General features: G+C 34.8%; 1 protein-coding gene across 3 annotated transcripts in view; it reads right to left on the bottom strand.

Annotated features, from left to right (window-relative positions):
• The window catches only part of LOC125679417 (mutS protein homolog 4-like), a 67100-nt gene that overhangs the window by 10640 nt on the left and 28771 nt on the right, over nucleotides 1-27689 (bottom strand). For 2 of the 3 annotated variants that reach the window (XM_056153881.1, XM_056153882.1), the window contains exons 8-26: nucleotides 24495-24643; nucleotides 24217-24340; nucleotides 21418-21484; nucleotides 21204-21325; nucleotides 20716-20907; nucleotides 20244-20467; nucleotides 18892-19011; nucleotides 16243-16255; nucleotides 16075-16128; nucleotides 15210-15394; nucleotides 13904-13916; nucleotides 13475-13520; nucleotides 13247-13371; nucleotides 13046-13143; nucleotides 12902-12949; nucleotides 7734-7901; nucleotides 5767-5839; nucleotides 4241-4305; nucleotides 2431-2501 (exon numbers count right to left, since the gene is read on the bottom strand). In XM_056153881.1, the coding sequence (XP_056009856.1) occupies nucleotides 2431-2501; nucleotides 4241-4305; nucleotides 5767-5839; nucleotides 7734-7901; nucleotides 12902-12949; nucleotides 13046-13143; nucleotides 13247-13371; nucleotides 13475-13520; nucleotides 13904-13916; nucleotides 15210-15394; nucleotides 16075-16128; nucleotides 16243-16255; nucleotides 18892-19011; nucleotides 20244-20467; nucleotides 20716-20907; nucleotides 21204-21325; nucleotides 21418-21484; nucleotides 24217-24340; nucleotides 24495-24643 (1957 nt within the window). Of the gene's footprint in view, nucleotides 1-2430; nucleotides 2502-4240; nucleotides 4306-5766; nucleotides 5840-6387; nucleotides 6405-7733; nucleotides 7902-12901; nucleotides 12950-13045; nucleotides 13144-13246; nucleotides 13372-13474; nucleotides 13521-13903; nucleotides 13917-15209; nucleotides 15395-16074; nucleotides 16129-16242; nucleotides 16256-18891; nucleotides 19012-20243; nucleotides 20468-20715; nucleotides 20908-21203; nucleotides 21326-21417; nucleotides 21485-24216; nucleotides 24341-24494; nucleotides 24644-27689 lie in introns of those variants that run through there. The other variant, XR_008799910.1, reaches the window with a different exon arrangement.

Below are 27689 nucleotides of genomic sequence, written 5' to 3'. Positions count from 1 at the left end.
TTATAGGTCTAGTGTATAAATGTACAAGAGGCCCATGGGCCTAGAATTGCTCTTCTGATACATTGTAGAAGAGGCAAAATTTCTCACTAACCAAGATTCGATCATCAATTAACAAAGTTTGATGATGTTAAGTCAAATAGTGCCTGAAAATATAAATGTAACTGTCCAAAAGTAGGTCACGGTGACCTACTTTTGGTTGACACACTGAAGACTCACGATGCATCAACTGACAAGTCAAATAGTATTCAAATATAGTCGTCAAATTCCAAAAGAAGGCCACAGTGACCTACTTTTTGGTCGACACACTCCAAAGACTCAAGATGCATCAACTGACAAAGTTTGATAATTGAAGTCAAATAGTATCTGAAATATTCAGATATAAACGTCAAATTCCAAAAATAGGTCACAGTGACCTACTTTTTGGTCGACACACTCTGAAGACTCAAGACCCATCAACTGACAAAGTTTGATGATTGTAAGTCAAATAGTATCTGAAATATTAAAATATAGCTGTCAAATTCCAAAAGTAGGTCATGGTGACCTACTTTTTGGTCAACAAACCATGAAGACTCAAGATGCATCAACTGACAGAGTTTGATGATTCTAGTTTTCATAGTGTTCAAAATATGCATCTAAAATTGAAAATGTGAAATTTGAATGTCTGCAAAATTCAAAAAGTAGGTCACTGTGACCTACTTTTTTTTATAAATATGTTTTGAGGCCTCTAGATGCATCAACTTACAAGGTTTGATGATTCTAAACCTCTCGGTATCTGAAATGACAACCTAAAATGTATTCATAAATGATTAGCCATAAAATTCAGAAAGTAGGTCATGGTGACATACTTTTTACATGACGCAGTTCAAGGTCCCATGCTCCATCAACTGACAACTTTTTAAGATAATAGGCTCAAAAGTGTCCAAGATATGCATCAAAATCCATTTAATAATAATAATTACCTGCGAAATTCAAAAAGTAGGTCACCATGACCTACTTTGGAGACAATATGATATTAGGTCCTAAGATGCATCAACTGACAAAATTTAATGATCCTAGTCCTTATACTAAGCAAAATATCAAAGTTTTAACAAAACAAAATTTAAGGTCAACTTTGAAGTGACCTTGAGACCACACCCTTTGCCCCAGGATGATGCCTTGAACAATTCTTTATCTATAACCTATCTTCATCCTTATGAATAAGTTTGGTGATAATTTGCCCAGTGGTTCTTGAGAACATGATTTTTAGCAACCACTACTTTTGTTTGCATTTTCCTAATTATCTCCCCTTGTTAAAGGGTCACAACCCTAGTTTTAGTACAAATGAAAGCCCTTGGACCAAGGATATCCTTTGACAAAAATTGGCCAAGGGGTTCTTGAGATATAGCCCTTTTCCCAAAAAGTTGACGCACACTGCACGCCAGACATATGGCCATATGATTAGCTCTTTGAGCCTTCGGCTCAGAAAAGCTAATAAGCCTACCAAGTATGAAATCAAAGAGGCAAAGCACGTGTTCTCCAGTTACACATTACACAAGGTGTAGGAGACACTGTTGTGATATAAGTTGGTAATGATCTTAATTTGGGACATACAGACCTGTCAAGCAATAGGGAACATGTGGACATTGATATGTATCAGTCTAACAAGTCTGAAATCTGCGATAAAGCATTATCCAGTATTACACAAGATCCATTCTACATTCCATAAAACCTGTCTGACTTGGTACTATACAGGTAGTGACCTTGACCTTGGACATACTGACCTGCTGAGCAAAAGCAATCATGTGCACATTAATTGATGTATATCAACACTTCAAGTATGAAGTCTGTGATACAAAAGATTCTCAGATTCCCAACTCAGGGATGTGACTGAATTCCTCAGAAATCAGAGGAAAACTGGTCAAAAAGGGAGGAAAACACCTCACCCTACCTGGAAAAATATCATTTTCTGCCACTTTAGATCAAATCCAGAGTGTTTCATTTTTTCAAAAAATCGAGCAAATCAGAGGATTTCCTCTGAAAAGAGGAAAAATCACATCCCTGCAACTGCACAAGACAAAACCTGTCTGGTCTGGTAGTGGCATCTGCACTTTGATCATCGCAAGCCATGCCTATTGTCTCCATTTACACTACGTTTGAGGTAACCATGACCAGCGACAATGCACATTGATGTGTACAACAGTCTTTTAAGTATGAAGTCTGTTAGATAAGTGTAAAGCAATATCTTCGTTCCGGGGGGGGGGGAGGGGGGGGGCAATAAAAATAAAAATAGGTTTTCAATATGACATTCTCCTAAACATGAAATAGAAGTTGGTACACACTATTTAGTAGTGTTTATATTTATTACTAGTATTTAGTGATATTTGAGGGAAAGGAGTAAGTATTACTTCATAATTTTCCTTCCATGAATTATACATTCTCAATTCAACTTACTTTTGCACATTTGGATACAAGCTATCCAGTTGACTAAGATCCATGAAATGAGTTGCAAAGAATACAAATGCCTAGCAGGAAAACAAATAATATATCATTTATTATCATGTTTTAAGTTCAATTAGGCAATCTTTCTTTCAAATAAAAAGTAAACCATCCATCACTTTTCTTTTGAAAAAGATTATGTCACAGTGTTAAAAGTGCTGTTCATTTATTACAAATAATAAAAAGAGTATAAACATGTACATTCCCTTAAAAACATGGGAAAATTCAAGTTAAATCATCAAGAACCGAAACACTGATATCTAATTAAGACATATAATCCACACTATTTCTTCTAATTTGATGTAAGAAACACAGCATTTTATTGCCTGCCCTTGTTTTTCAATGAAAAGTTCCCATATCTTTTTCTAAAATATTATAAACAAATTGGAGAACATGCAAAAATGACTAATTTCTTGAATATTGACATTGTTGACAGATTCTGAGAGATAAATTTGTAGAAACAATACAAATCATGTTCTGCAATGAAATTGGTGTTAATGTGGGTGGAAAATAACACAAAGGTGCACTTTTTTCCATCTTCAATCACCAGAATATTTCTATAAATAACATACACAAGAAACCTGTGCATACACCCTTCATAAAAATAGACCGTATGTCAGGTTTTTTCAGCATGTATCTAATTTCTGCTTTGTTCACAATGATTTCCGAATCGCGGAAAATAAATCCGGGTAAATTTGATACAAAGTTTTGTTTTTGTAATAGAGTTATATATCATGCAGGTAATAGTACAATGAAAGTTATGTGTTCAGGGTGTTTTGTCTCCCCCTATATCTGATAAGCGCCATGTAGCAGGTATGTAGGCCTCTGTGTTTCTTTAATAAAGGACAATCTAATTAAATGGCCCACGTTCTTTGATTCAATCAATGTATAATTATACCTGAGCTACTCATACATGTAACGGTACATAGTTGATGGCTGTTTTAAACGAAAATAATTATCGATAAATATTATCCAAAATTTTTGGAAGTACATGTAGTACCATTATAGCTAACGAACATTGATTTACATCACTATACCACCAATACATATTTACAATATACTTGAGTGTAAACAAAAGTGCAAAATTGCTTTTGAAAACTGGTACGCAGCACAGGTGTGTGATCAGCTGAGCGCGTCTTCCAAAATTGACGAGGTGAAATTCGGTTTATCTCTCACCCGGATGAAGCCACTTGGAGCGAAATGGCAGACAAAGGTTTATGATTACATGCGAACAAAACCCGAAATCGTCAGAGATGGATTCAGAGAAGCAGGAATATAATCCATATTGAGATTTGATTATAATTGCGACAATAACTCAGAAATTCTGTAAATCGTTTTATTGACTGCATTTTTGCATAAAAAATTAAGAGTTATACACACAAATACTGGCCTTTTCCCTCAATTCCTTCATAAGTTAAAATAATCGTGAATTATATTTTCGCTATGACTTTGAAATAGTGAAAATTTGATTCACGTAAATTTAATATACTGCTTTAGTTTCTGATTCGCAGAAAAAACATGACACGGAAAAAACCTGATATATGGTAGTACATTTTGCTTCAAGGATGGAAAGCAAAATGAGCAAAACTTTATATATACACTGTAGTTGTTTATTTTAGTTTGTTCGATACATGATCAAGGTCAACATACGACTACAATAACAATTTAAAGTATCCAGGTACAAGACAAAGTGTGTATTGTATTTAGAGTGAGGGTAACATATAGTACAACATAAAATTGTATGGCAAAAGGTAGGAAAACATACTTTATATCCGAGAAGGTATTCACAGACCGAATGACAAATCCCTACACCTTCCTCTTGACTGGTCCCTGGAAGAGATAGTTGATTAATTTCATCAAGATCAAATTTTGTTCAGTATTACTAACTTCAAAAAAAGCTGCATAATTCTGCTTATAGTTTAGTTTAAACATATTCTATTGAGAAACTCAATAGGATCAGGCAACAGGCATAGCCTATGTAGGCCCTCTCCCATTTTGCTTATTTAGGTCACACATTTCTATCTCATGCACTTGACCCACTATCTTGTGCACTTGACTTTGCATCTCATACATTGTCCTATACCAGTATATTGTCTACGCGACATATTATCTCATACACTTGACATATTATCTCATACACTTGACATATCATCTTGAACACTCAACATATTTTCGGCACTCAAAATATTATCTTGAACATTCTACTTATTATCACAAGTGATAAGTTGAGCGATCAACAAATCCATCAGTAACTGCATGTCAACTTTTAAACTAAGATGGAGAGAGAAACAGTCATTGTGCTATATTCCTAATTTTACGTCACTCTTTCTATGCAATATCTAATGCATTACAGCGTATTGATTGCTTAATAATGATAATGCATATAAACCAGAGCATTCCCATTAAATATATTTGTATGCTGCAACATGCTTTATTAATTCCATAAGCAGAAAAATAGCACTTATGCAATTACAATCCATTGCAGAGTAATAATTCTATCAATAATAAGAGTAACCGTCTTGATAAAATGATAGATTGTAAGTCCTGCGCTAGAAATAATATGTCGAGCTCTTGAGATATTTGAGATAATGAATTGAGCACATGAGATAATGTTTGAGTGCTTGATACAGTAAGTTTAGCACACCTAGATAGCTAGAATATCCAGCGAACAAAATAAACAAATTATTTGTATGTCCTATACTTACACCACTGTTAACATCTTGCTTGAATTTAATTAATAGGTCCTAAACACTTAATTGGTATTATAACTAAGTGATATGGGTCTTTATAAATGAGAACTTAATTCAAAAACAAGATGCCTTACTGCTGAATGGTCAAATTTGTGTCACTTTATCTATATGGCTGGTGACATAATTAATACATGAAGAGATGAAGAACCCTACATAATCAATCATTACTCGAACTTTTAAACTGACATCATAGAAGAAATTGTATGCAGTTCATCTTCGTTAAAGTTACTAATGAAAGATTTTAAACTGACATCATAGAAGAAATTGTATGCAGTTCATCTTCGTTAAAGTTACTAATGAAAGATTAGATACAAATATGCCAATCACATTTTCATTTTTTTGGACATGAACTTTTTTATAAAATGAATTTATGAAAAATTCACTTATTTTTTTATCACACGTCGGTTAAAATAAAACAGATCAGGCACTGTACCAATCCACCTCATATATCACGTGCACCTGCATGCATGACGTCATTAAAACCAAAAAAACTGATTTATTTTACCAATACTACTTGCATACAGTACAAAACTGTACAAACCTCTTCCCAATTCGTCCATGATGATAAGAGATCTATGACCGACATTCTGTATGATGTAGTTTACTTCTTTCATCTACAAAGGTATATCACAATATTCAATGGTTTTAGAATACATTTTTAGATATAGGAAAAGAAAGAAAAAATAGAAAAATAAATCAATTGTTCTACATGCAGCTCTCAATGTTTTTGAAATGAATAACCAAGTCATACACTTGCAATGAATCTCAATAAAAATGATTCATTTGTAATGCCAGATAAAAGTTCAGTGTCGAACAAAAAACTAATTTTACATAGTTTTCATCAAGATCCCCTGTATTGTTCATGCATCATTCATGCTACATTGACCAGACAACAATAATGATATATCATGTTTATCATAAAGTGTACCATATGTCCACATAGTTTGCAACCTAATCACAGATATAGGGAAAGGGGAGGGGGGAGGGGGTATATAAATAGTGCATGTAGTTCAGGTGAGGGTAACAATGAAAATTTTTACGCAAAGAAAACCATTGTCATTCGAGATGCAGCCTCAACAACATGCATTGTTTTATTACACCGAGTGTCATACATTTAACATATATAACAAAGCATAAAAATGCAACTGAATTTCTTTTTTACCTAGATTTTGTCAAAAACTACAAGTATTAAGAAACTTTCAAAACAGTGAAATTAATTCCAAATGAACAAGTTCAGAATGTTACTCTCTGCGATAGTTATATGGTACATGTTAATACCAATACATTTGTTTCTTTTAATCAATCGATTAATTCAAAGTGTCAAAATCTACTAAGGTATCAAGTTTATCTTATAGAATTATACATAATGGGACTAAAAGTTTACTTCAAAAGAGTTTCAAAAGATCGAGACTTTGAAAGCGCTTATCAATATATGGAAATAAATTGATCCCCAGGAGATTACTTTGATAGATTGAGAACTTCAAGAGATCGAAGTTCACACCATCTTGTTTCACCTCGCTGTATTATGATTAAGGAATTATCAGAAGTTATCAAAATTTCATTGTAATTTAATCTAAATTCAACATGGTTAGCGTGTAAATACTTTATTGTGATTCCTATATAAATATATAATTATTCTAAATTTTATCTAAAAACTTTGAATGTCAGTCTGAACTTATACCAGCAATTAGCATTCTGTTTAAAGAATGTTTTCCTGACTGATAATTCTCTTAATTTTAAGATTAATATCTACATCCAATTTTATTTTTGTTTCTTGTGCCTTACATGTATACTGATGTATATCTTATTCATTATTGGCTTAAGTATTACTATGGTCAAAGATTTCTTTAATTTCTCAGGAAATTTCATTACATTACTTTCATTCTTAAATATTTTTTGCAGGTTTTCTCGTTAAAATCTTGTGTGATTGTTCATTTATAATATTAGTCTTCATGATCATGTATAATCATTCTGTTAATGAATGCTTTTGCATTGTTCAGGATCGTGCATGCATCCTGATTGTGCAAGCAGTTTGTCAAGAATAATATTGTAGGGACAGCATCCAATTTAACTTTCAGCTATACTTGAAATTTAGTATAAGTACCCGCTTACCTCTAACATGAATGTATATAGGTACCCGCTTACCTCTAACATGAATGTGTATATGTACCCGCTTACCTCTAACATGAATGTGTATAGGTACCCGCTTACCTCTAACATGAATGTATATAGGTACCCGCTTACCTCTAACATGAATGTATATAGGTACCCGCTTACCTCTAACATGAATGTGTATAGGTACCCGCTTACCTCTAACATGAATGTGTATATGTACCCGCTTACCTCTAACATGAATGTATATAGGTACCCGCTTACCTCTAACATGAATGTGTATAGGTACCCGCTTACCTCTAACATGAGTGTGTATAGGTACCCGCTTACCTCTAACATGAATGTATATAGGTACCCGCTTACCTCTAACATGAATGTGTATAGGTACCCGCTTACCTCTAACATGAACGTGGAAGAGTTGGATTCTATGTCATCATCACTTCCAATTCTGGAGAAAATTTGGTCTGTGATTCTGAAAGAGGCGTACTCTGCAGAAACGAAGCAGCCAATCTGAGCCATAATTTGTAATAACACCACCTGCCTCAGGTAGGTACTCTTGCCACTCTGTAATGAAATTATAGGTACATGTATTATTAATCCAGCTGTATTACAGTTCCACAAATTTTGAAAATTTTCATTTTTACTTTTCCACAAGTTTTATTACATTTCCTCAAAACACACCCTTCAGCTATTGTAACTATAGCACTACATTACCTGTGTGTTACCAGTGGCAATGAGTTTAAATCTCATTGATTTAAATCTCCAACTTATATGGAAATTATCTCTTGTAGATATACATGTAATCAGTTATATGTTTTTACAATATGTAGAAACCAATAGGCAGAAACCATGCACATTACTATAGATCCCTTTTATTTTGTGAAACCTCATTTTTGCGTGGATACGATCAGATGTATTTTTTTTTTTACAAGACAAAACTTTCACTACCGGTAATCATTATCTATTGCTAAGTCTTCTATATGGTCAAGTTTATTCACTAGAACTAAATTTTCGTGAAGGCTAGTCCAATGAAAAAACATGTAAATAATAGTATATCGCCTATAAAATGAGATTTACAAATGTACAGTATTTGACAGATATTCCTTCAGATTATAGAATACAGTACTTTGAAAAATGGTGATGTTGAATACAGGTATAAATGTAAATTTTATGTTTGAATTCAAAATTAGTGATGTAAATTGGTTTTCAAGAATTCATTATTCGCTAAATCTATTGGTATTTACTTTATAGATGTAGTGCTGCAAAACAATGCAAAGCATCAGTAACTACAGACCTCTAGGGATTTGCCATTGTAAGAAGCAAATATCACCACATACATAGTTTGACTGAACACAAGACAGATCAAGACACAACAGCTGCTGTAAGAATTCTAATGTTGTTTCTCAGCATCCTTCCAAGGTTATCCAGAGTGAAATTGTCAGACAATAATAAATGTCTAAGTCTAAAAAGTCTAAAAGATCTAGAAAGTATTGCAATGGCAATCTATAGAGAATGACGCGAATACATGCCAACATTACCAAAGTCAAGGACGAATTTCAAGAAGTTCTGAGAAAAATGGATGCAAATCTAACAAGAGGCCCATGGGCCACATCGATCACCTGAGCAGCAGTTCCTAGCAATAAACAAGCTTGAGCAAAACTATCATTATGCAAGCAGCTTGGTTCAGAAAAAACTTTTCAAAGGTTGTTTGACTAAAATCTCATTAATTAGCAAACTTAATTATTAAACTTGACTACAAATTCATTAAATATCACATGCATGCACTTGTAGATGGGTATGGCCTTTCATATTAACAAATTTCATCTAAGGATGCTTTGTGGCATTTAGTTTGGTTTCCTTCACATGTAAAACTTTGATTCCCTATTTTGGCCCCACCCTAACACCAGAGGTCGTAATTTTTACAAACTTAAATTTTCACTTTGTCTGGAAGCTTTCATGTAAATTTCAGCTCTTCTGGGCCTGTGGTTCTTGAGAAGATTCTTAAATGACCCCACCCTATTTTTGTGATTTTCTCCCCTTTCAAGGAGGCATGGCCCATCATTTGACCAAATCTGAATCCCCTTCACCTAAGGATGATTTGTACCAAGTTTGATTGAAATTGGCCCAGTGGTTCTGGAGAAGAAGTTATTCCTATATATGAGCATGTAAAATTTTGATCCATATTTGTGGCCCCACTTGGGGGCCATGGTCTGAACAAATATGAATCTTTCACTTATAGCTAGGTGCTTCTTGATTACAACATTTTCCCTAATATATATTCATATGTATAACTCTGATCCCCTATTGTGGCCCCAACATACCCCTAAGGATCGTGATTTTAACAAATTTAAATCTCCACTGTGTCAGGAAGCTTTCATGTAAATTTCAGCATTTCTGGCCAAGTGGGTCTTTAGAAGATTTTTAAGTGATCCCACCCAATTTTTGCATTTTTATAATTATCTCCACTTTGAAGAAGGCATGGCCCTTCATTTGAACAAACTTGAATTGCTTTCACCTAAGGATGATTTGTATCAAGTTTGATTGAAATTGGCCCAGTGGTTCTGGAGAAGAAGATTTTCTGCATGTAAAACTTCGATCCCCTATTGTGGCCCCACCCTACCCCCCAGGGTCATGATCTAAACAAATTTGAATCTACTTTATATTAGAAAGCTTTCAGGTAAATCTTCACTCTTCTGGCCAAGTAGTTCTTGAGAATAAGATTTTTTAAGATTATCTTTATATATTCACATTTTTAACTTTGATCCCCTATTGTGGCCCCAACATACCCCTGGGGGTCATGATTTTAACAAACTTGAATTTCCATTATGTCAGGAAGCTTTCATGTAAATTTCAGCATTTCTGGCCCAGAAGATTTTTAAATGACCCCACTCTAGTTTTGAATTTTGGTGATTATATCCCCTTTGAAGGGGGCATGGCCCTTCATTTGAACAAACTTTAATCCCCTTTACTCAAGGGTGCTTTGTGCCAAATTTGGTTGAAATCGGCATAGTGATTCTGGAGGAGAAGATGAGAATGTGAAAAGTTTACGACAAGGACGACAACGATGCCAACGACAGACAACAGAAAGTTTTGATCAGAAAAGCTCACTTGAGCCTTCAGCTCAGGTGAGCTGATAAATCAGAAATGCTGGTATTAGTGAATGACCAAGACGCAAGTATTGTCATCCTCACCAGTAATACAAATCTACAGTGTCTTGGAAATAACATGGTTGATCTTCAATGATGGAACTTTTTAAGTGTTGTCCCAATTTTTTAATCAACTGCAAACCATTCACAGTTGCTGAAGTGGCATTTATATTCCACTTGTGTTCACATTCTTCCCTGCAAAATCTACAGAATGTTATTTAGAGAAGTGGAATCTGCTTATTTCATCCTACCAACAGAGAAATCTAGTTTTATCCACTCAATTCATTCACAATGACTTTGAGCAGTCCATCTTTACTGCCATCCATGCTACATTTCCAGCTGTATATATATTCCATCTTGGACAGAACTAGTGGTAGAATATTCACACAATAAGACTAAATATATCCAGGATTCGTAAATGGCTAACAAAGTTCTTTGGATTGGCATTCTTAGCACCAAAAGAAGTTTCACTGAAGATATCATAGGAGAAATACCACAGAATGATAGATGCATTGCTTTTGCAGACTACGTCATTTCAAATATATATTTTGCCACCGAATTAAAGTGTCCACCATAAAATGGGGCAAAAACTCCAAACATCACAACAAAAAGAACAACTAATGGACCAGAAGCGTTTCACTTACACTAATGGACCAGAAGCGTTTCACTTACACTTCAATTCTCAGATCTGTGGGGATCCGGGTTAGAATAGGTCCTCAGTACCCCTTACCCTTTGGATGAGACCGCAAAAACTGAGGTCCCGTGTCACAGCAGGAGTGGCACGATAAAGATCCCTAGCTCCCTGCTTAAAGGCAGTGAGCACCGAGCATAGGTCTAAATTTTGCAGCCCTTCACCAGCAATGGTGACATCTCCATATGAGTGAAATATTCTCAAGAAGGACGTTAAACAGTATACAATCAATCAATTCTCAGTTCTGTGCACCATACCCCACATATTTATTTTTATGGATTCTGATGTTTTGTAGAAACTGAAAACAACAATGTACATCAAAATCTGGTCCTTGACAGCAACACCACCAGTATAAAGAAAGAATGAAAACAACAAACTTGACTTAAATTTCTCTCAGAAAAGTATGAAAAAATACACCAGCAATGAAGTTGCCAGGAGAGAATTTTTAAGGACTGTCAAATACAAATTTGGTGCCAGAACATGTAAAATATGTAAGCACATGTGTTACGGTGGTATCAGCAACTTATATGCAATCATACATTTCTACATGTATGTAGTGCTACAGTGTTATTTTTTTTTTTTTATCAGTATGCAAAATTAGATGGTGCAAATGGGAGCTAATTTTCACAATCGATGTTATATCATGTATGTTGTATTGTGTTATTTTTTTGGAATAATAAATGTATTTTGATATACATATGTATCTACATTTTCTACCACAGGCACCTGAAGTATGGATTATTACTACCCCCCCCCCCCTTTTTCATAATTTTTTTTTTGGTGGCAATAATTTCTCTGAAATGTATGAATTCCCAGTCTATCTCATCCCTCTTTCGATTCATGTAATCATTTCACGCTTTTTGTAAGCTTTAGAGATTGGCCTTCTACTGGTGTAATAAAATGAACAAGGTAAGAAACAAAAATTCGTAAACAAACAGGGGGTCCCCGTTTCAGGGCACATTTTCCAAGTAATTACAGCATTACCTAAGAAATTTTGGTGAGCAGCAGGTCGGGGAGATGTCATACTACAAGTCTCTTCAACTCAAAACCCATCTCATCTCTTTTATTTGACACAATCTTGTGTGCATTGATCGGACAGGGCTTCATCTCTTCCACTGGCAACCAAAAAGGAGGTCACAGAGTACGAATTTGTTGTACACGCCGTATGATTGGTTCGCAAAGACATTGCTTAGTCTCAGGATCATCCGAAGGGTCTCGGGATTATTCGCGGACCAATCACACGGCACGTTATAAATTTGTTCATTTTATTATAACGGTAGAAGCTTACAAAAAGCGTGAAACGATTTCATGAATCGAAAGAGGGATGAGATAGACTGGGAATTCATACATTTCAGAGAAATTATTGCCACCAAAAATAAAATTATGAAAAAGGGGGGGGGGGGGGGGGTAGTAATATCCATACTTCAGGTGCCTGTGTTTTCTACCTGTGCTAGTAAGTTACCAGGTGACTAATTTCAGAAAAAAAATCCCATTTTTTGGAGAATAGTAAAAATATTTTGCAGAATCACAATATTTTCTTGTGGAAAGGTAATGCAAATTTGCAGGAAACATGATATAACAATTGATCCAAAGATTGCTGCTCTAAAAAGAGGAAGTGAATTTGCATGCCCATACAAAGAAAAACTAGCCATGAAAATTGGACCCAATTCTCAGCAAAGACTCTTTGTGGCAATGTACTATGAGAAAATTCTTTTAGTTCCACTTACCATGTTTGCCCCAGTGATAATATTGAAGTTGCTGTCTTCAGTAGCATACTGTCAGTGAAATAAAAAAAATGTGAATTTCAGTATTAAAAAAGAACTTATTCAGATATATCCATTATGTGGATTTTAATCAATTCGTCTCCTTACAGTGTTATTGGGAACTGGCATGTCAGCACTAATCCTTTCAAGGATGGGATGCCTTCCTTGCTTAATGGCAAGAGTATCTTTGGTAAACTCAGGCTTCACTGAAATTAAGAACCTTGGTGGGTAATTTAATTCTTTAATGATCCAATTTAAAGTTTTAAAAATATATGTTACAATAAAATGTTTCCTATTTGGATCAATTACCATAATTGGACAAAGTACAGGCATTAGCAAAGCTCTGTAACATGTCAACCATAGACACAGCTTCAGACAGTTTATACAGACAGCCAAAGTGGTTCCTCAGGTCACCCAAAAGCTCTGTCACCACTCTGTAAATCACCAATAAAGGATGAATTAAGGAACAGGAAATTGATAAACTCTCAAATTTAACATTCATTTCTTCAAAAAAGTAAACTCCATATTCAAACTCACATGTTGGTCACCAGGTAAATTTCATCCAAAGCCTCTCTTGCCCTGCCTGTTTATATAGACATATTAATTAAACATCTGAAAGCTATGATTCCAGGTTAAACAACCTTGGCCCATGGTGAGCTTTCCAACCCCTGATCATATAATGCTAACCCTTCCCTTAGCCCATTATCGATAATTGTCCTAAATTCTTAAGAAGTTAAAGAATCTAAGGTATTTCACACACACACACCTGTTTTTTGCTGCATGTTACTGCACTCATCTTATTCTAATCACATTTATTTTGCTATATAAGTATGCAATTAGCAGAAAAGAATATCACAAATAGGTTTCTTCTTCACAACTGTAATTCTGGCAACAATATAAAATAAAGAAATAAACTCAAAATACAACACATGCATTAACTATGAATTTTGAATATAAAAGTCTTACTGTTTAAACGAATCTACAAAAAATTGAAGAGAACATTGTAAAATGGGTATCAATAATCATTATAGGGAATTAATTTCTATTCTGAATTTGTGATTTTTATAACAATTAATCTGTATGTTTCATGATAACATTATAGAGGTACATTAGAAAGTAAAAATTAATACTGATTTCCATTAGTCTGGTCAGAAATGCCTCACCAAAGGGTGCAGTTGTTTTGGAAAAGAATGTATACACATAGAATGAATTATTTCTTAAATAAATATTTATTGAATTACACCATATGAACAAGAGGCCCATGGGTCACATCACTCATCTGAGTTACATTGGCCCTGTTGTTCAGCTGTTGTGAGTTTTAAGAGATTTTGTTTTAATTTTTATTCCCATGAAAAATTTTGACCCCATATTGTGGCCCCAAATGATTACAACATAACTGAACTTGAATTCACACAAAATGCAACACTGGAAAAGATAGGTTTAATTTACTTAAAACTATAACTTGACTTGTAATGTATGTACCATAGAAAAAATTACACCAGTAATCATTTCAGAATGACAAGTTGCCCACAAGTTGAGAATGCTGAGTGTGACCTATAATTTCCACTTGATTGATTTAGGAAGTTTGTGTGGGTCAGATGTAGACAGAGTGAAAATGCTATGTGGACCTTCTTTTTTTTTTTTTTTTTATACACCAGAAGTGCATCTTACTGATTTACTTACGTGCTGCAGATGCCATTAGTACCACCTACATGTAGTCATTTCCATTTTATTGACTAAGCTTAGATGTCTATTTTGAACCACATTTGTGCACATTATAACAGCTATATGAACCTTACTGTACTTTCTAAGACACATTCATCATCTGAAACATATATGCAACCCCTCATCATAAGATGTACCATCTGTGTGTGCTAGCTTGCTTTATATATCATGTTTGGTTTGTCTAAATCTTATTACCCAATGCAGCCTTCTTGAGAATATTATCTGAATCACAGTCAGCATCAGCAACATGAAGTCAAATTGTCATTATAAGATGCATCACAGTGTAAGTTTAGTGCTCATTTCACATTTCTACTTTGACTATTAAAGACTGAAACTTTCTAACTGAGTCAATAAATGCAGCATCTAAAACAGTCATATGATTTAATGCCCAACAAATGCTCATTCCAAACTGTGTCACTCAGGGTGTAAATTATATGAAAGGACTACCACTAGTTTCTCTAGGAAGCAGCTACTTATGACAGGATGTGACAGACAGAGAGAAGACAGAAGAGAGACAGAAATGGCTGCTTGTCTACAGACTATGTACCAGATCTACGGTGGTGAAGCACAGTGTGTTCTTGGCTTTAGTGACTTTGATAAATATCCCAGGAAGGCTATCCCTGCTGTACTGGCTTTTTGGTCCACAGTTCAGCTGAAGGAAGAAGCCTCTCGTCGAGTTGTAGGAAGTCACTATTGGTAAACTGTATTCCTCTGCCAACTGGTTAGCCAAGTCTAAACAGCAAAATATAAGTGAAACTATATAGAAGTTGGTAGAGATGGAAAGGTCTCAAGCTTTATAATAAAACTTTTCTTTTAAGGTATTCAATGTATAATGACCATATTTCATATCTAATAAATGGATGGTGGAATTTTTGTAATAATGGTATCATTTTGAAAGGTTTATCCAATAAAAATAATCCACCATAGGAATTTTCAAAATTTTGTTTACTGCTTGATTTATTTCACCTAGAATTTAACATTGAAGTATAAGGGAAAAGCATGTTTTATTACAATATTTTAAAATGAAATTATATTTTCATACAAATCTCTTGGTAGAAAATTACAAACACTTTCTCTTAATGAAAATATGAAATAAAATTAATCATTGACCACACACATTTTTAGAAAATAAGTTTTTCCTTATTTTTACAAAGGGCAGATAACTCTTCCAAAACGTTTTAAGTGCAAAAAGGACAGCTTCTAATCATTTACGAGTCATGTGAATTTCATCTGCTTCACTTTCATCATTATTTAACAATAAACATTTATGTTGATCTAAACCCTTCAAAATTGTTCATTATCCTTTCATTATACATGGAATACCTTAAGTTTATTCAGATTGGGAATCAGCTATCTATTTTATCATTAAATGTTTCATAATAGACTGAGTGTAAACATTGACATGAACTTACTGTTGATATCCTCTATAATACCAGCGTATGTTCCTCTTCCAATGTCTAGCAATCCTTTAAATATTGTTTACATGCAACATCATTACCAGTATTATATCCTAAATGTATATCATGTCTGCTGAAATTTTTTTTAATTTGCCAAATTCATTCATACCAAACAAACCTTACCATTGATGCTTCCCTGAAATGAAGAAAAAATGACTTGTTTTATTGCTTTCTTTCAATGCCTATGATTTGAAAACATTAAAAATTAATTGGTTGAAATACAGTGTCACCTCGGTGTATATACACGTAGCCAGCTTTTGTCCCAGTCTATTTTGGCATTATAGTAAGGATGGCATTTTAAAGAGTTGGAATATTTCAGTGGTTGATCAATTAATAAATTTTTGTCCTTTTGTTGTCGCCACATACTACAAGATATGTAAATGCAAGAAATCATTCTGCTTTAAGTTAATTATCAAATCTTTGTTAAATAGTGGGGAAGTTCTGTGCTTATGCATTTGTAAAATGTATATGTACAACCATTTCATCTGTGTCAAGGTAGGTTCTATGATGCATGAATATGTTTAACAGTTGACAAACACATGTAATGGCCACAACTTTTTTCTGGAACACAGAAATATGTAGTCACAAACATTAATACACACAAAAGTGACATGGCACACAAAATTTACAACAGCTGATAGTAGTTTAGTTTCTTTGTTGTTTACACATGGAGCAATTCTACTGGATGATTTCAGAGACAATTTTTAAATAGATAAATTTAAGCCATTATTGCAATTACCTAATTACTTACACGTTTTCATACACATGCTAAATTTAGATTTGGTACAATTCACTGGACAAACAAATTACAGGTGACTCTCGATAACTCGAAGTTCAAGAAACCTAGATAAAACTTCAAGAGATCAGGAGTTTGAAAAATAATTTAATTTTATATATTTATTTGTTCTTTTCTCATGTTAAGATAGGCGTACAATATTAATTTCCGATAAAGCTTTACTGTCACTAACTACACAGAGCACAATTTTTTATCACTTTACAAAAAGCAAAAATTTTAATAAATAATTAAAATGATGTTTTAGAGTAACTTTACACAAAAAACAAACTTACTCTCTCATTGTCAAGTCAAAACAAATTGCCAGGTATAGATTTTATTCAAAGTTGAAGTACATACATTTAATTATCACCATATAGACCCCTGTGTGGAGTGAAAACTGACCAATTAACCAATTGAATAATCAAGTGTCCACCTCCACAATGAAGCACAGGGGATGTATCACCTACACAAACACCTCTAACTGCCAAGACCACCCACGCTAGCCTCTGGCATTTAAAGGGACTGGTTCACGATTTTTTATAAAATTATTTTTCATTTTTGATGGTAAATATTAAAAATATAACTCATTTAATGTTGACAGTCAAAGATTTGACCTTCTGAATGCAAGAATTAAAGCAATATTTTAGCCTTAAATATGTGTTATGTAAACAAAAACTTGAGAGTCTTTTTATGTATACAAACAAAAACAAGTGAAATATTGATTTTGTAATATAAAGCATCTTAATTTTGCATAGTCACAAATTTTAACATTTTACCCCAAAATGCTTGAAATGTGAAAGATATAATAAGTTTAGACCGACATCCATTTCTTATGAAAATTTTGTAAACAATGTAACATACGACAATCTTTGTTTACAAAACAAGTAATAAACTCTCTAAAATGAGCTTCTGTGATAATTAATATATAACCTTAATTTTTATGTGAAATCTTTTAAACACATTAGACAGTAGATTTTGATCATTAAAAGTGAAAAAGAAAATTTTGGAGAAAATCGTGAATCAGTCCCTTTAACAAAATCCAGGTTAGTCCAAGCGGAAATAATTTTACACAAGGGTAACGGTGGGTATACGCTACCACCACTTCGAGAGATCATGAGTGAAAAACAATGAAAAATGTTTTACGGGACCCAACTAACTTCGAGAGATTGAGAACGTTCAAGAGATCGAACGTTCTAGAGATCGATAGTAAATTTGCTTAGTTATATGGAGAAAAAAATCAGGACCATGATTTCACTTTGAGAGATTGAGAAGTTCGAGCCATCGAGAGTCACCTGTATGTATAATTATGGCTTCAGATCCCTGGTTGTTGGCCTTGTTATCAGGGTATGTAAAAGGTAATTTGACCTTTTGTACCGCAAAACAGGTGGTGAATGGCAATAGGTGAGTTTACCATCATATCAGGTTTCTTAAAGTGTGTATTAAAGTCCATTCTACCCATTTAGATGTCGGTATGAGGGGGTGGTGATATAATGGGTGGCAATACACAGTACCAAGGTGATACTAATGGAATCCTTCATTAGTACGAGTGTGGGATTATAGGGAAATTCCATCGAGGGGACAAGATTCACAGTCTAGGAAGAGGCTTTCCCTATCCCACACGAGTAAATAATGAAGGATTATTTTTCTCACATTTTACCCACAGTTTAGTGCATAAATTTAAAAGTTTCGAGAACATTCAAATTATCAAAATCTTCATTTCAATTTCAATGCAAAAACTTATTAGGCAGCCAGAAAGAGCATACCCAAAGTTGGTTTACACTAAAAGTGTAAACTAAAACACCCAAGGCTACCCACAAGAAAGCTATATCAAATTGAAATTTAAAGAAAACACTACAAAATATTTTACTTCACCGTGTAACATATATCATAGAAAATATATGACGTCACAATCAAATGGTGTCGCAGCAGTGTGAGACAGAAAAATCTCACATGGCTGTCTCACACTGGTGATAATGTGTGAATTTATGATCTCTCACCTTCACTGCAAAACACTTTTGAGTGCGCATGTGCAGCATTCCTTTCTGATATTTGGTGTCATCATGAATCACACTACATATCTTGGCTTTCATCAGGGCATATCGTCCATCATCTAATGACTAAAAGATATTGAGACACTAATTGAATCTAATGTTAATTGCACATGTATACATGTATATCAAATATAGGGTGGGATGACATACTCAGAACACTTAATGGAGGGTGAAAGTCCAATCTAAAGTAATCAAGTTACATCTAGCAACAAGTTTCAAGATCTAATTTTATCTATGTAGTAAATTCAGCCAAACAGATAGAATATTGTACTTGCTATAATTGTTTAATATGTATAGATCATGATCAAAATTGCTGGAAATATGTTGCTGTAATAAGGAGATTCTTCGCAAATTCTATGGTCGTAATAACGATCTAGTTTGCCAATACAACCTATCATTGGGTCAAATGCTGTCTGACGTGTTTCATGCCGATTGTTAGGCCGTTCTTGGCACACTGATTTTGACTATGGATAACTATGTTTATCTGATCAAGATATAGGGCTCACGGTGGGTGTGACCGGTCAACAGGGGATGCTTACTCCTCCTAGGCACCTGATCCCACCTCTAGTATATCCAGGGATCCATGTTTGCCCAACTCTCTGTTTTGTATTGCTTATAGGAGTTATGAGATTGATCACTGTTCATTATCTTCGCCTTTCTATTACATATTGTGAAACATGTTATAGTAAGGTGTATTAAGATAAGTACATGTACATGTATTGATATAGATGAAAACTATCATCCAAGCTAAGTAGATATCACTGTAATTTTAAGCATCATAAAAGGGCTCTGATCTGAGGCATCATTTATAGGAGACTCAAACTTGTTCTATAAGTCATTGATATGATATCTAAACATTTTCAATTCAATAGCTGCAAGGACAGCAAAATTAAAAAAGTTCGGAAAATTGTCAAATCACTGAAATTTGCTAAGTTCTGGGTCGGTAACTCAACACACTGATAGAATTTAAGTTCATGCATAAATGTTCAATTCAATAGCTGCAGGGATAGCCAAAAAAAAAAAAAACCCCAGAAAAGCATTTGCAGGGATGTATGAATGGATGCATGAATGCACACACAGGCTAATCACTATACCAGGGCACCCGCTTATTGCAGGGCCCTAATAAAAATGCTTCCTGAAATTTACCATATACCATAGGAGGCTAGGAGCCAAGCACAAAGATTTGAAATGATGCAACAATGTATGAATGAGTGCACATTTCTTTCAATGAAAATTCACACCTCCCTCCAAAAACTATGGATTTCCACATGCAATATAAACACAAGAATAGAATGTACCTTGTAATAGTGTTTCATCAAACGATTTTCACAGTTAGAGAGAGCATTCCTAAGTGGGTCAACTAGCTCTAGAATGTGTTTGAGGAAAATTATGTTGTTGATGTTAGCCTCAGCAGTTTTCAAGGTTTCTTGTTTGGGGATTTGTACACACATAGACAGGACATGGTCAATGTCTAGAAACCGCGCAATCACTGTCTGAATGTTGTCAAACACATCTTCCTTCTCTGAAGAGATTAACCATAATAAACTATTGCACATTATAATGTATAGGTTACTATTTCACTATTTTTCCTACAACAAAGAAAAATACAACTTGAATATTACTATTCTTTAACTTTATCAATTCATATTAAATGACACTTTAACTGAAATGATTTGTAAAGGATACAATGCAAATTACATGACCAATGTATATATATTTGTGATTGACACTGCCTCACACAGTGAATTTGACATGGTGACCAGTTAAAACCTGTTAGTTCAGAGACCACCTCGTGTCTCATGGATATGGTTCCATGGTCACAGGGAGGCTGTAATATGTTAGCTCTCAGTAACCGGGCGCCACCAACCGTCTTGGTGTAGTTCAACACTCCATATAATGTGTGCTCACTCTTAGAATCTCGTATGTTCTGTAAGAGTTCAAGGTTCACAGCTGTAGTGGCATCTTAAATCAAAATAAATAAATAAATAAAAAGAGAGAAAAGTACATGTAGTCATGTACTACAGTAATACATCTGCAGGTTCTTTATTGCTTTGAATATTAATTTAACCATGGTTATAATGAAACACCTTTTCTTGGTTTTATTCACATTTCAAAAGCTGAACTTTTGATTAGAATACACCATTCCTTGCAAAAACTAATATATATATACTAAAAATATATGAATCCAATTTATAGCTAACACTTTTACACTTCAATGTATTTTTAGGTGTACACAATTATTGCACAATGGAAATTACCAATCATGGTTGTATTTTCACATCCACTGAAAGTGACATTGATTGATGTTGGTGCTAGTATCATATTCTGAGTAAATTCCACATACTTCACAAGAGCAGCTACCGCTGCCAAGCAATAGTACCTGTGTTAAAACAAAGAGGGCGGCTTTTCATACAAGTATCCTAAATATCAACATTACCAATATTTCTAAACAGAATGTCAGTCAGTGCTTACTTGTTTGTTAGCTCCATAACAACTGAATTAAAATCAGAAACACAAAGCTGTTTCACACATTGTAAACCTGAAAGTAATATACATACATTCAAAGTGGTGCACTAACTATCTGATATGTATGTTAATTATTTGAAATCCAAAAGTTATCTAATGTACATATGGATATAACAATATATACATGTATCATTAATAAGAAAATTAAATTTCTGTGCTTTTTAAAAGGCGTACGTAACATTAGAAGAAGACTTCTTGCCAAGTTTCCGTGCTAAACCAGTACAATACTAGATACATCACCCACAGATTATATTGTTGACCTTGACCTTTAAATATAAAATAGCAATAGTGACTATCCTTTTATAATAGAGACAGATGAACAGACACAAATTTAAACAAGAGGCCCATGGGCCACATCGCTCACCTGAGTCACCTTGGCCCATATCTGAAGACTTTCCATATATATTTGCATGTAAAACCTTAGTCCCTATTATGGCCCAAACTACCCTTTGCAAACTTGAATCTACACTATGTCAGAAAGCTTTCATGTAAATGTCAACTTCTTTGGCCCAATGGTTCTTGAGAAGAAGATTTTTAAAGATTTTTCCTATATTTGTATGTAAAACTTTGAACCCCCCCCCCCCCCCCCCCCCCCCACTTGTGGCCCCATCCTACCCCCCGGGGGCCATGATTTGAACAAACTTGAATCTGCACTATGTCAGAAAGTTTTCTTGTAAATATCAGCTTTTCTGACTCAGTGGTTATTGAGAAAAAGATTTTAACTATATATTTGTATGTAAAACTTTGATCCCCCCTTGTGGCCCCATCCTACCCCCGGGGGCCATGATTTGAACAAACTTGAATCTGCACTATGTCAGAAAGTTTTCATGTAAAAATCAGCTTTTCTGACTCAGTGGTTCTTGAGAAGAAGATTTTTTCTATATATTTGTATGTAAAACTTTGATCCCCTATTGTGGCCCCATCCAACCCCTGGAGCCCATGATTTGAACAAACTTGAATCTGCATTATGTCAGGAAGCTTTCATGTAAATCTCAGCTTTTCTGGCCTAGTGGTTCTTGAGAAGAACTTTTTTAAAGTTTTTCCCTATATATTTGTATGTAAAACTTTGATCCCCCCTTGTGGCCCCATCCTACCCCCGGGGGCCATGATTTGAACAAACTTGAATTTGCATTATGTCAGAAAGTTTTCATGTAAAAATCAGCTTTTCTGACTCAGTGGTTCTTGAGAAGAAGATTTTTAAAGATTTTTCCTATATATTTGTATGTAAAACTTTGATCCCCTATTGTGGCCCCATCCAACCCCAGGGGCCCATGATTTGAACAAACTTGAATCTGCATTATGTCAGGAAGCTTTCATGTAAATCTCAGCTTTTCTGGCCTAGTGGTTCTTGAGAAGAAGATTTTTAAAAGTTTTTCCCTATATATTTGTATGTAAAACTTTGATCCCCCCTTGTGGCCCCATCCTACCACCGGGGGCCATGATTTGAACAAACTTGAATCTGCAATATGTCAGAAAGCTTTCAGGTAAATTTCAGCTCTTCTGGCCCAGTGGTTCTTGAGAAGAAGATTTTTAAATGACCCCACCCTATTTTTGCATTTTTGTTATTATCTCCCCTTTGAAAGGGACATGGCCCTTCATTTGAACAAACTTGAAAGCCCTTCACCCAAGGATGCTTTTGGCCATGTTTGGTTGAAATTGGCCCAGTGGTTCTGGAGAATAAGTCGAAAATGTGAAAAGTTTAACAGACAGACAGACAGACGGACAGACAGACAACGGACAAAAAGCGATCAGAAAAGCTCACTTGAACCTTCGGTTCAGGTGAGCTAAAAAATGAGACTTTATCCGTCAACTGAGTATTAGTTAAAAGTATCACAATAGCCCCAAGGGCTATGAAATCTACAATAATTTTCCTGTTCTGCATATCTAAGCTAAATTCTAATATTGAGCAGATCGAAATATAAAAAAAAAAGTGTTCTTAAAACACAAGTGCTCCCAAAAGTGCCCATATCGATGAAAGACTTTACATAATATACATGTATGTATATATATGCTATTATTTTGGACCCACTCTAGAATCATAAACCTGGGGTTGTGAAATTCATCACAATTTTGGGGTACATCCCTTTCTGCTTTACCTAAATATGCATTTAGTTATTATACAGTATCAGCAAAACTAAAGAAGAAGTCTTTCAAATGTTAAAGACAATAATCACTATGATAATTTTAGCCCCATCTTTGAACCAAACCCCTAGCCTTGGAATCATGAAATTTATTATATTGGTAAAGTACTACCTGCTCCTTCTAAATATCCATTTACTTTCAATGTAGTATCAATAGCATTACAGAAGATGTTAGTGAAATATTTTTCACATAAACACTATTTACCAAGTTTGGCCCTGCTCTGAAGTCAAAACCTCTCCCCTGGGAATCATGACATTTACAGTTTTCGGAGAGACCTTCCTGCTCTACATGACTATGCATTTAGTTTTCCTACAAATGCACAGTTGTAGAGAAGATTTTTGAAAATCGGTAAGTTTTTGGCAGTTTTTGCCCTGTCCCAATTGAGGTCCATGGGGTGAAGGAGTCCTGAAATTTTCAATTTATGCCCCCCTTGTCTCAAACATGTTTTATACCAAATTTGAAAAGATATAAAGAAGAAGTTAAAAATGTTCACTTGTCAACAAACATCAGATGATGACAGACATAGACCAATTGTAATTGCTAGGTCACCCGAGTCACTCAGGTGACCAAAGACTATATCACGTAGATGGATGGATGGTTTACCTTTCGTTTCATTGAAATATTTTCTTTGGACTGTGGCAATATTAGAATTCTGGAATTGGTGTGTCACAAGTTTGAATAGCTTAGTCATGGCACCATTGTCAAAGGCAGTACTGGGCATTATTATCTATACATGGTAAAAGTAAATTTATAATGAATACTTTCTATGAAAGTTAGTGTCAGAAAGTTTTTACAGAGTGTACGTGATATGTGGAATTTTGAAAGGGCACATAGACTAGAATTTTAGGTCCAACTAATAGACTTGTGTAATTGAATTTTACCTCCATAGGCTGATATCTGTGTAGCTTGGTCATAGTCTGTACATATGTCTGTGTGTCTGAAAACTGAGATAAATTAAGTGTTGGGGACCTTAAATCAATGCTGGCCATTCCTATCTCTCCTCTTGCCATGCCACGTCCCTCTACAATTGCTAAAAAGAGAACAGGTATGAAAGCTTCATTCTATCGATATGTGATTGCTAAGAATGTGTTCAGGTGGTGTAAATTACACTAAAATGTATATCAAACCAATATGAGTGTCATTTGTTTGCACTCAATTTCAACAGCAGTAAACAAAATATCTGAACTGCTTTCTGGACTGCTTATTGATGTTTCATGTTTGTATTTCTATCTCTTAATACAAAAAAAATTTGCTTTCGTGTAAATTCAAAAACTTACCAAAGACAAGGTTCTTGTCCATTAAAATTTGAAAAAGCAATTAACTAAGTCCATGTTTGCAATAATTATGTCGATCTCTAATAAATCCATTTTCTGATCACTCAATATTTTACTGACATTTCCCAGTAAAATTTGACATTCAATTTTCAGTAAGATTTCCATTTTCAGTGATTTGAGATTAACAAGAGTACTGCAAACGGTACATAATACGCCCGTGAAATGCTTACATAGGGTGTTTTTCTTGTGCTATAAAATGTATAACTTTGCTTCAGGTATTGTCAGTCATCATGAGGCTGTGACAAACTTTCATATGAACAAAGGGTCTTAGCTTAAAAATCGAGATTTCCTCAAAATGGACCAAGTTCAACAACCTGCGATTTTTTCAAAAATGGAAGAAAATCAAAATCCTTCCCAAATGCACATCTTCAATACCCATACAAACACTCCACAAAATAAGATGATCCTCACTTGAAAACTGTGGGAGGAGTTGGGCGGACAAATTATGTACCCTCCATAGAATATTAATTTCCAAATAGACTAAGTTCAACAACCTGTAATTTTCTCAAAAATTGTAGAAAATCAAAATCCATCCCACATGCACATCTTCAGTACCTATACAAACACTCCACAAAATAAGAAGGTCCTCACTTGAAAACTGTGGGAGGAGTTGGGCGGACAAATTATGTACCCTCCATAGAATATTAATTTCCAAATAGACTAAGTTCAACAACCTGTAATTTTCTCAAAAATTGTAGAAAATCAAAATCCATCTGACATGCACATCTTCAATACCCATAGAAACACTCCACAAAACAAGAGATGTTTGTAAAACACATATGCCTCCATGGTGCAAAATTGAAAAGGGTTATACACACACATCATTTAATTGATAGTAGTATCATCAATTCAAAATATTGAGCAGACAATATATTCCTATGTCAAGAGTGAATTGACCATGTGACCTAAAAATCAATAGGGGGTCATCTACTCCTTATGCTGTACCAGTGTACCAAGTTTGGTGACAATTAAGCAAATAATTCTTAAAATATAGGAGACAATATATTACTATGTCCAGTTCAACAATTGACTGTAGACCTCAAAATCAATATGGGTCATCTTCTCCTGAAGATGTACCAGAGTACTAAGTTTGATGTCTGTTAAGCAAAAGGGTTATCAAGATATTGAGTGGACAGTATATTACTATGTCCAGTTTGACCTTTGACCATGTGACCTCAAAATCAACAGGAGTCATCTCCTCCTGAATATACACCACTGTACTAAGTTTGATGTCTGTCAAGCAAAGGGTTCTCAAGATATTGAGCATACAGTATATTTCCATGTCCAGTTTGACCCTTGACCTTTAAACATGTGACCTCAAAATCAATAGGGGTCATTTTCTCCTGAAAAGATACCAAGATTGATGTCTGTCAAGAAAAGGTTCTCAAGATACTGAGCAGACAGTATATTTCCATGTCTAGTTTGACCCTTGACCTTTGATCATGTGACCTCAAAATCAATAGGAGTCTGATGTCTGTCAAGCAAAGGGTTCTCAAGATATTGAGCGGACAGTATATTCTAATGTCCTGTTTGACCCTTGACCTTTGACCATGTGATCTCAAAATGAATAGGGGTCATCTTCGCCTGAAGTTGTACCAGTGTACCAAGTTTCATGTCTATCAAGCAATGGGTTCTCAAGATATTGAAAGTATATTCTAATGTCCTGTTTGACCCTTGACCTTTGACCATGTGACCTCAAAATGAATAGGGGTAATCTTCTCTTGAAGTTGTACCAGTGTACTAAGTTTCATGTCTATCAAGCAAAGGGTTCTCAAGATATTGAACGGACAGTATATTCCTATGTCCAGTTTGACCCTTGACCTTTGACCTCAAAATCAATAGGGGTCATTTTCTTCTGAAGATGTACTGGTGTACCAAGTTTGATGTCTGTCAAACAAAGGGTTCTCTAGACATTGAATGGTCAGTATATTCCTATGCCCAGTTTGACCTTTGACCATATGACCTCAAAATCAATAGGGGTCATCTACTCCTTAGGATGTACCAGTGTGCTAAGTTTGATGTTTTTCAAGCAAAGGGTTCTCAAGATATTGAGCGGACATTATATCCCTATGTCCAGAGTAGACTGACCCTTGACCTTTGACCTGAAAAACAATAGGGGTCCTCTTCTACTCATAACCAACCCACATATGAAATATCATTATCATCAAGTGAATGGTTCTCAAGATATTGAGCGGACAACATGTGGTCTACTGACCGACCAACAGGTGCAAACCAATATGCCCCTCTTCTTTAAAGGGGGGGCATAATAAGGCTCTCACTTGAAAACTGTGGGAGGAGTAGGGCAGACAAATTATGCACATTTATTAATATCCTGTATATTCCTACATAAAACTATGATGTCCTATTGTGGCCCCAACCTATTCTGAGGCCCCTGAATTGAACAAATTTGAATTTGAATTCCCTGAGGATGCTTGCATATCAGTATGACTAATAATGGTCATGTTGTTCTTGAGAAGATTTTTTCCCTATATATCTTACGTACATTTTCATCCTCTATTGTGAACCCATCCTACCCCTGGGGGTCATGGTTTGAACAAACTTGAATCTACACTCCCTGAGAATGCTTGCATATTGATATGACTAATCATGGCTCTGCTGTTAATGAAATAAATATTTTTATAGATTTCCCCTATACATACCCATGTAAAAGTTCAATCCTCTATTGTGGCCCCATCCTACCCCAGGGGTCATGATTTGAACAATCTTGAATCTGCACTATCT

This window comes from Ostrea edulis, chromosome 2 (genome assembly GCF_947568905.1).
Source record: "Ostrea edulis chromosome 2, xbOstEdul1.1, whole genome shotgun sequence".
Classification (NCBI taxonomy): Eukaryota; Metazoa; Mollusca; class Bivalvia; order Ostreida; family Ostreidae; genus Ostrea; species Ostrea edulis.
This window is presented reverse-complemented; position numbering and strand designations above follow the sequence as displayed.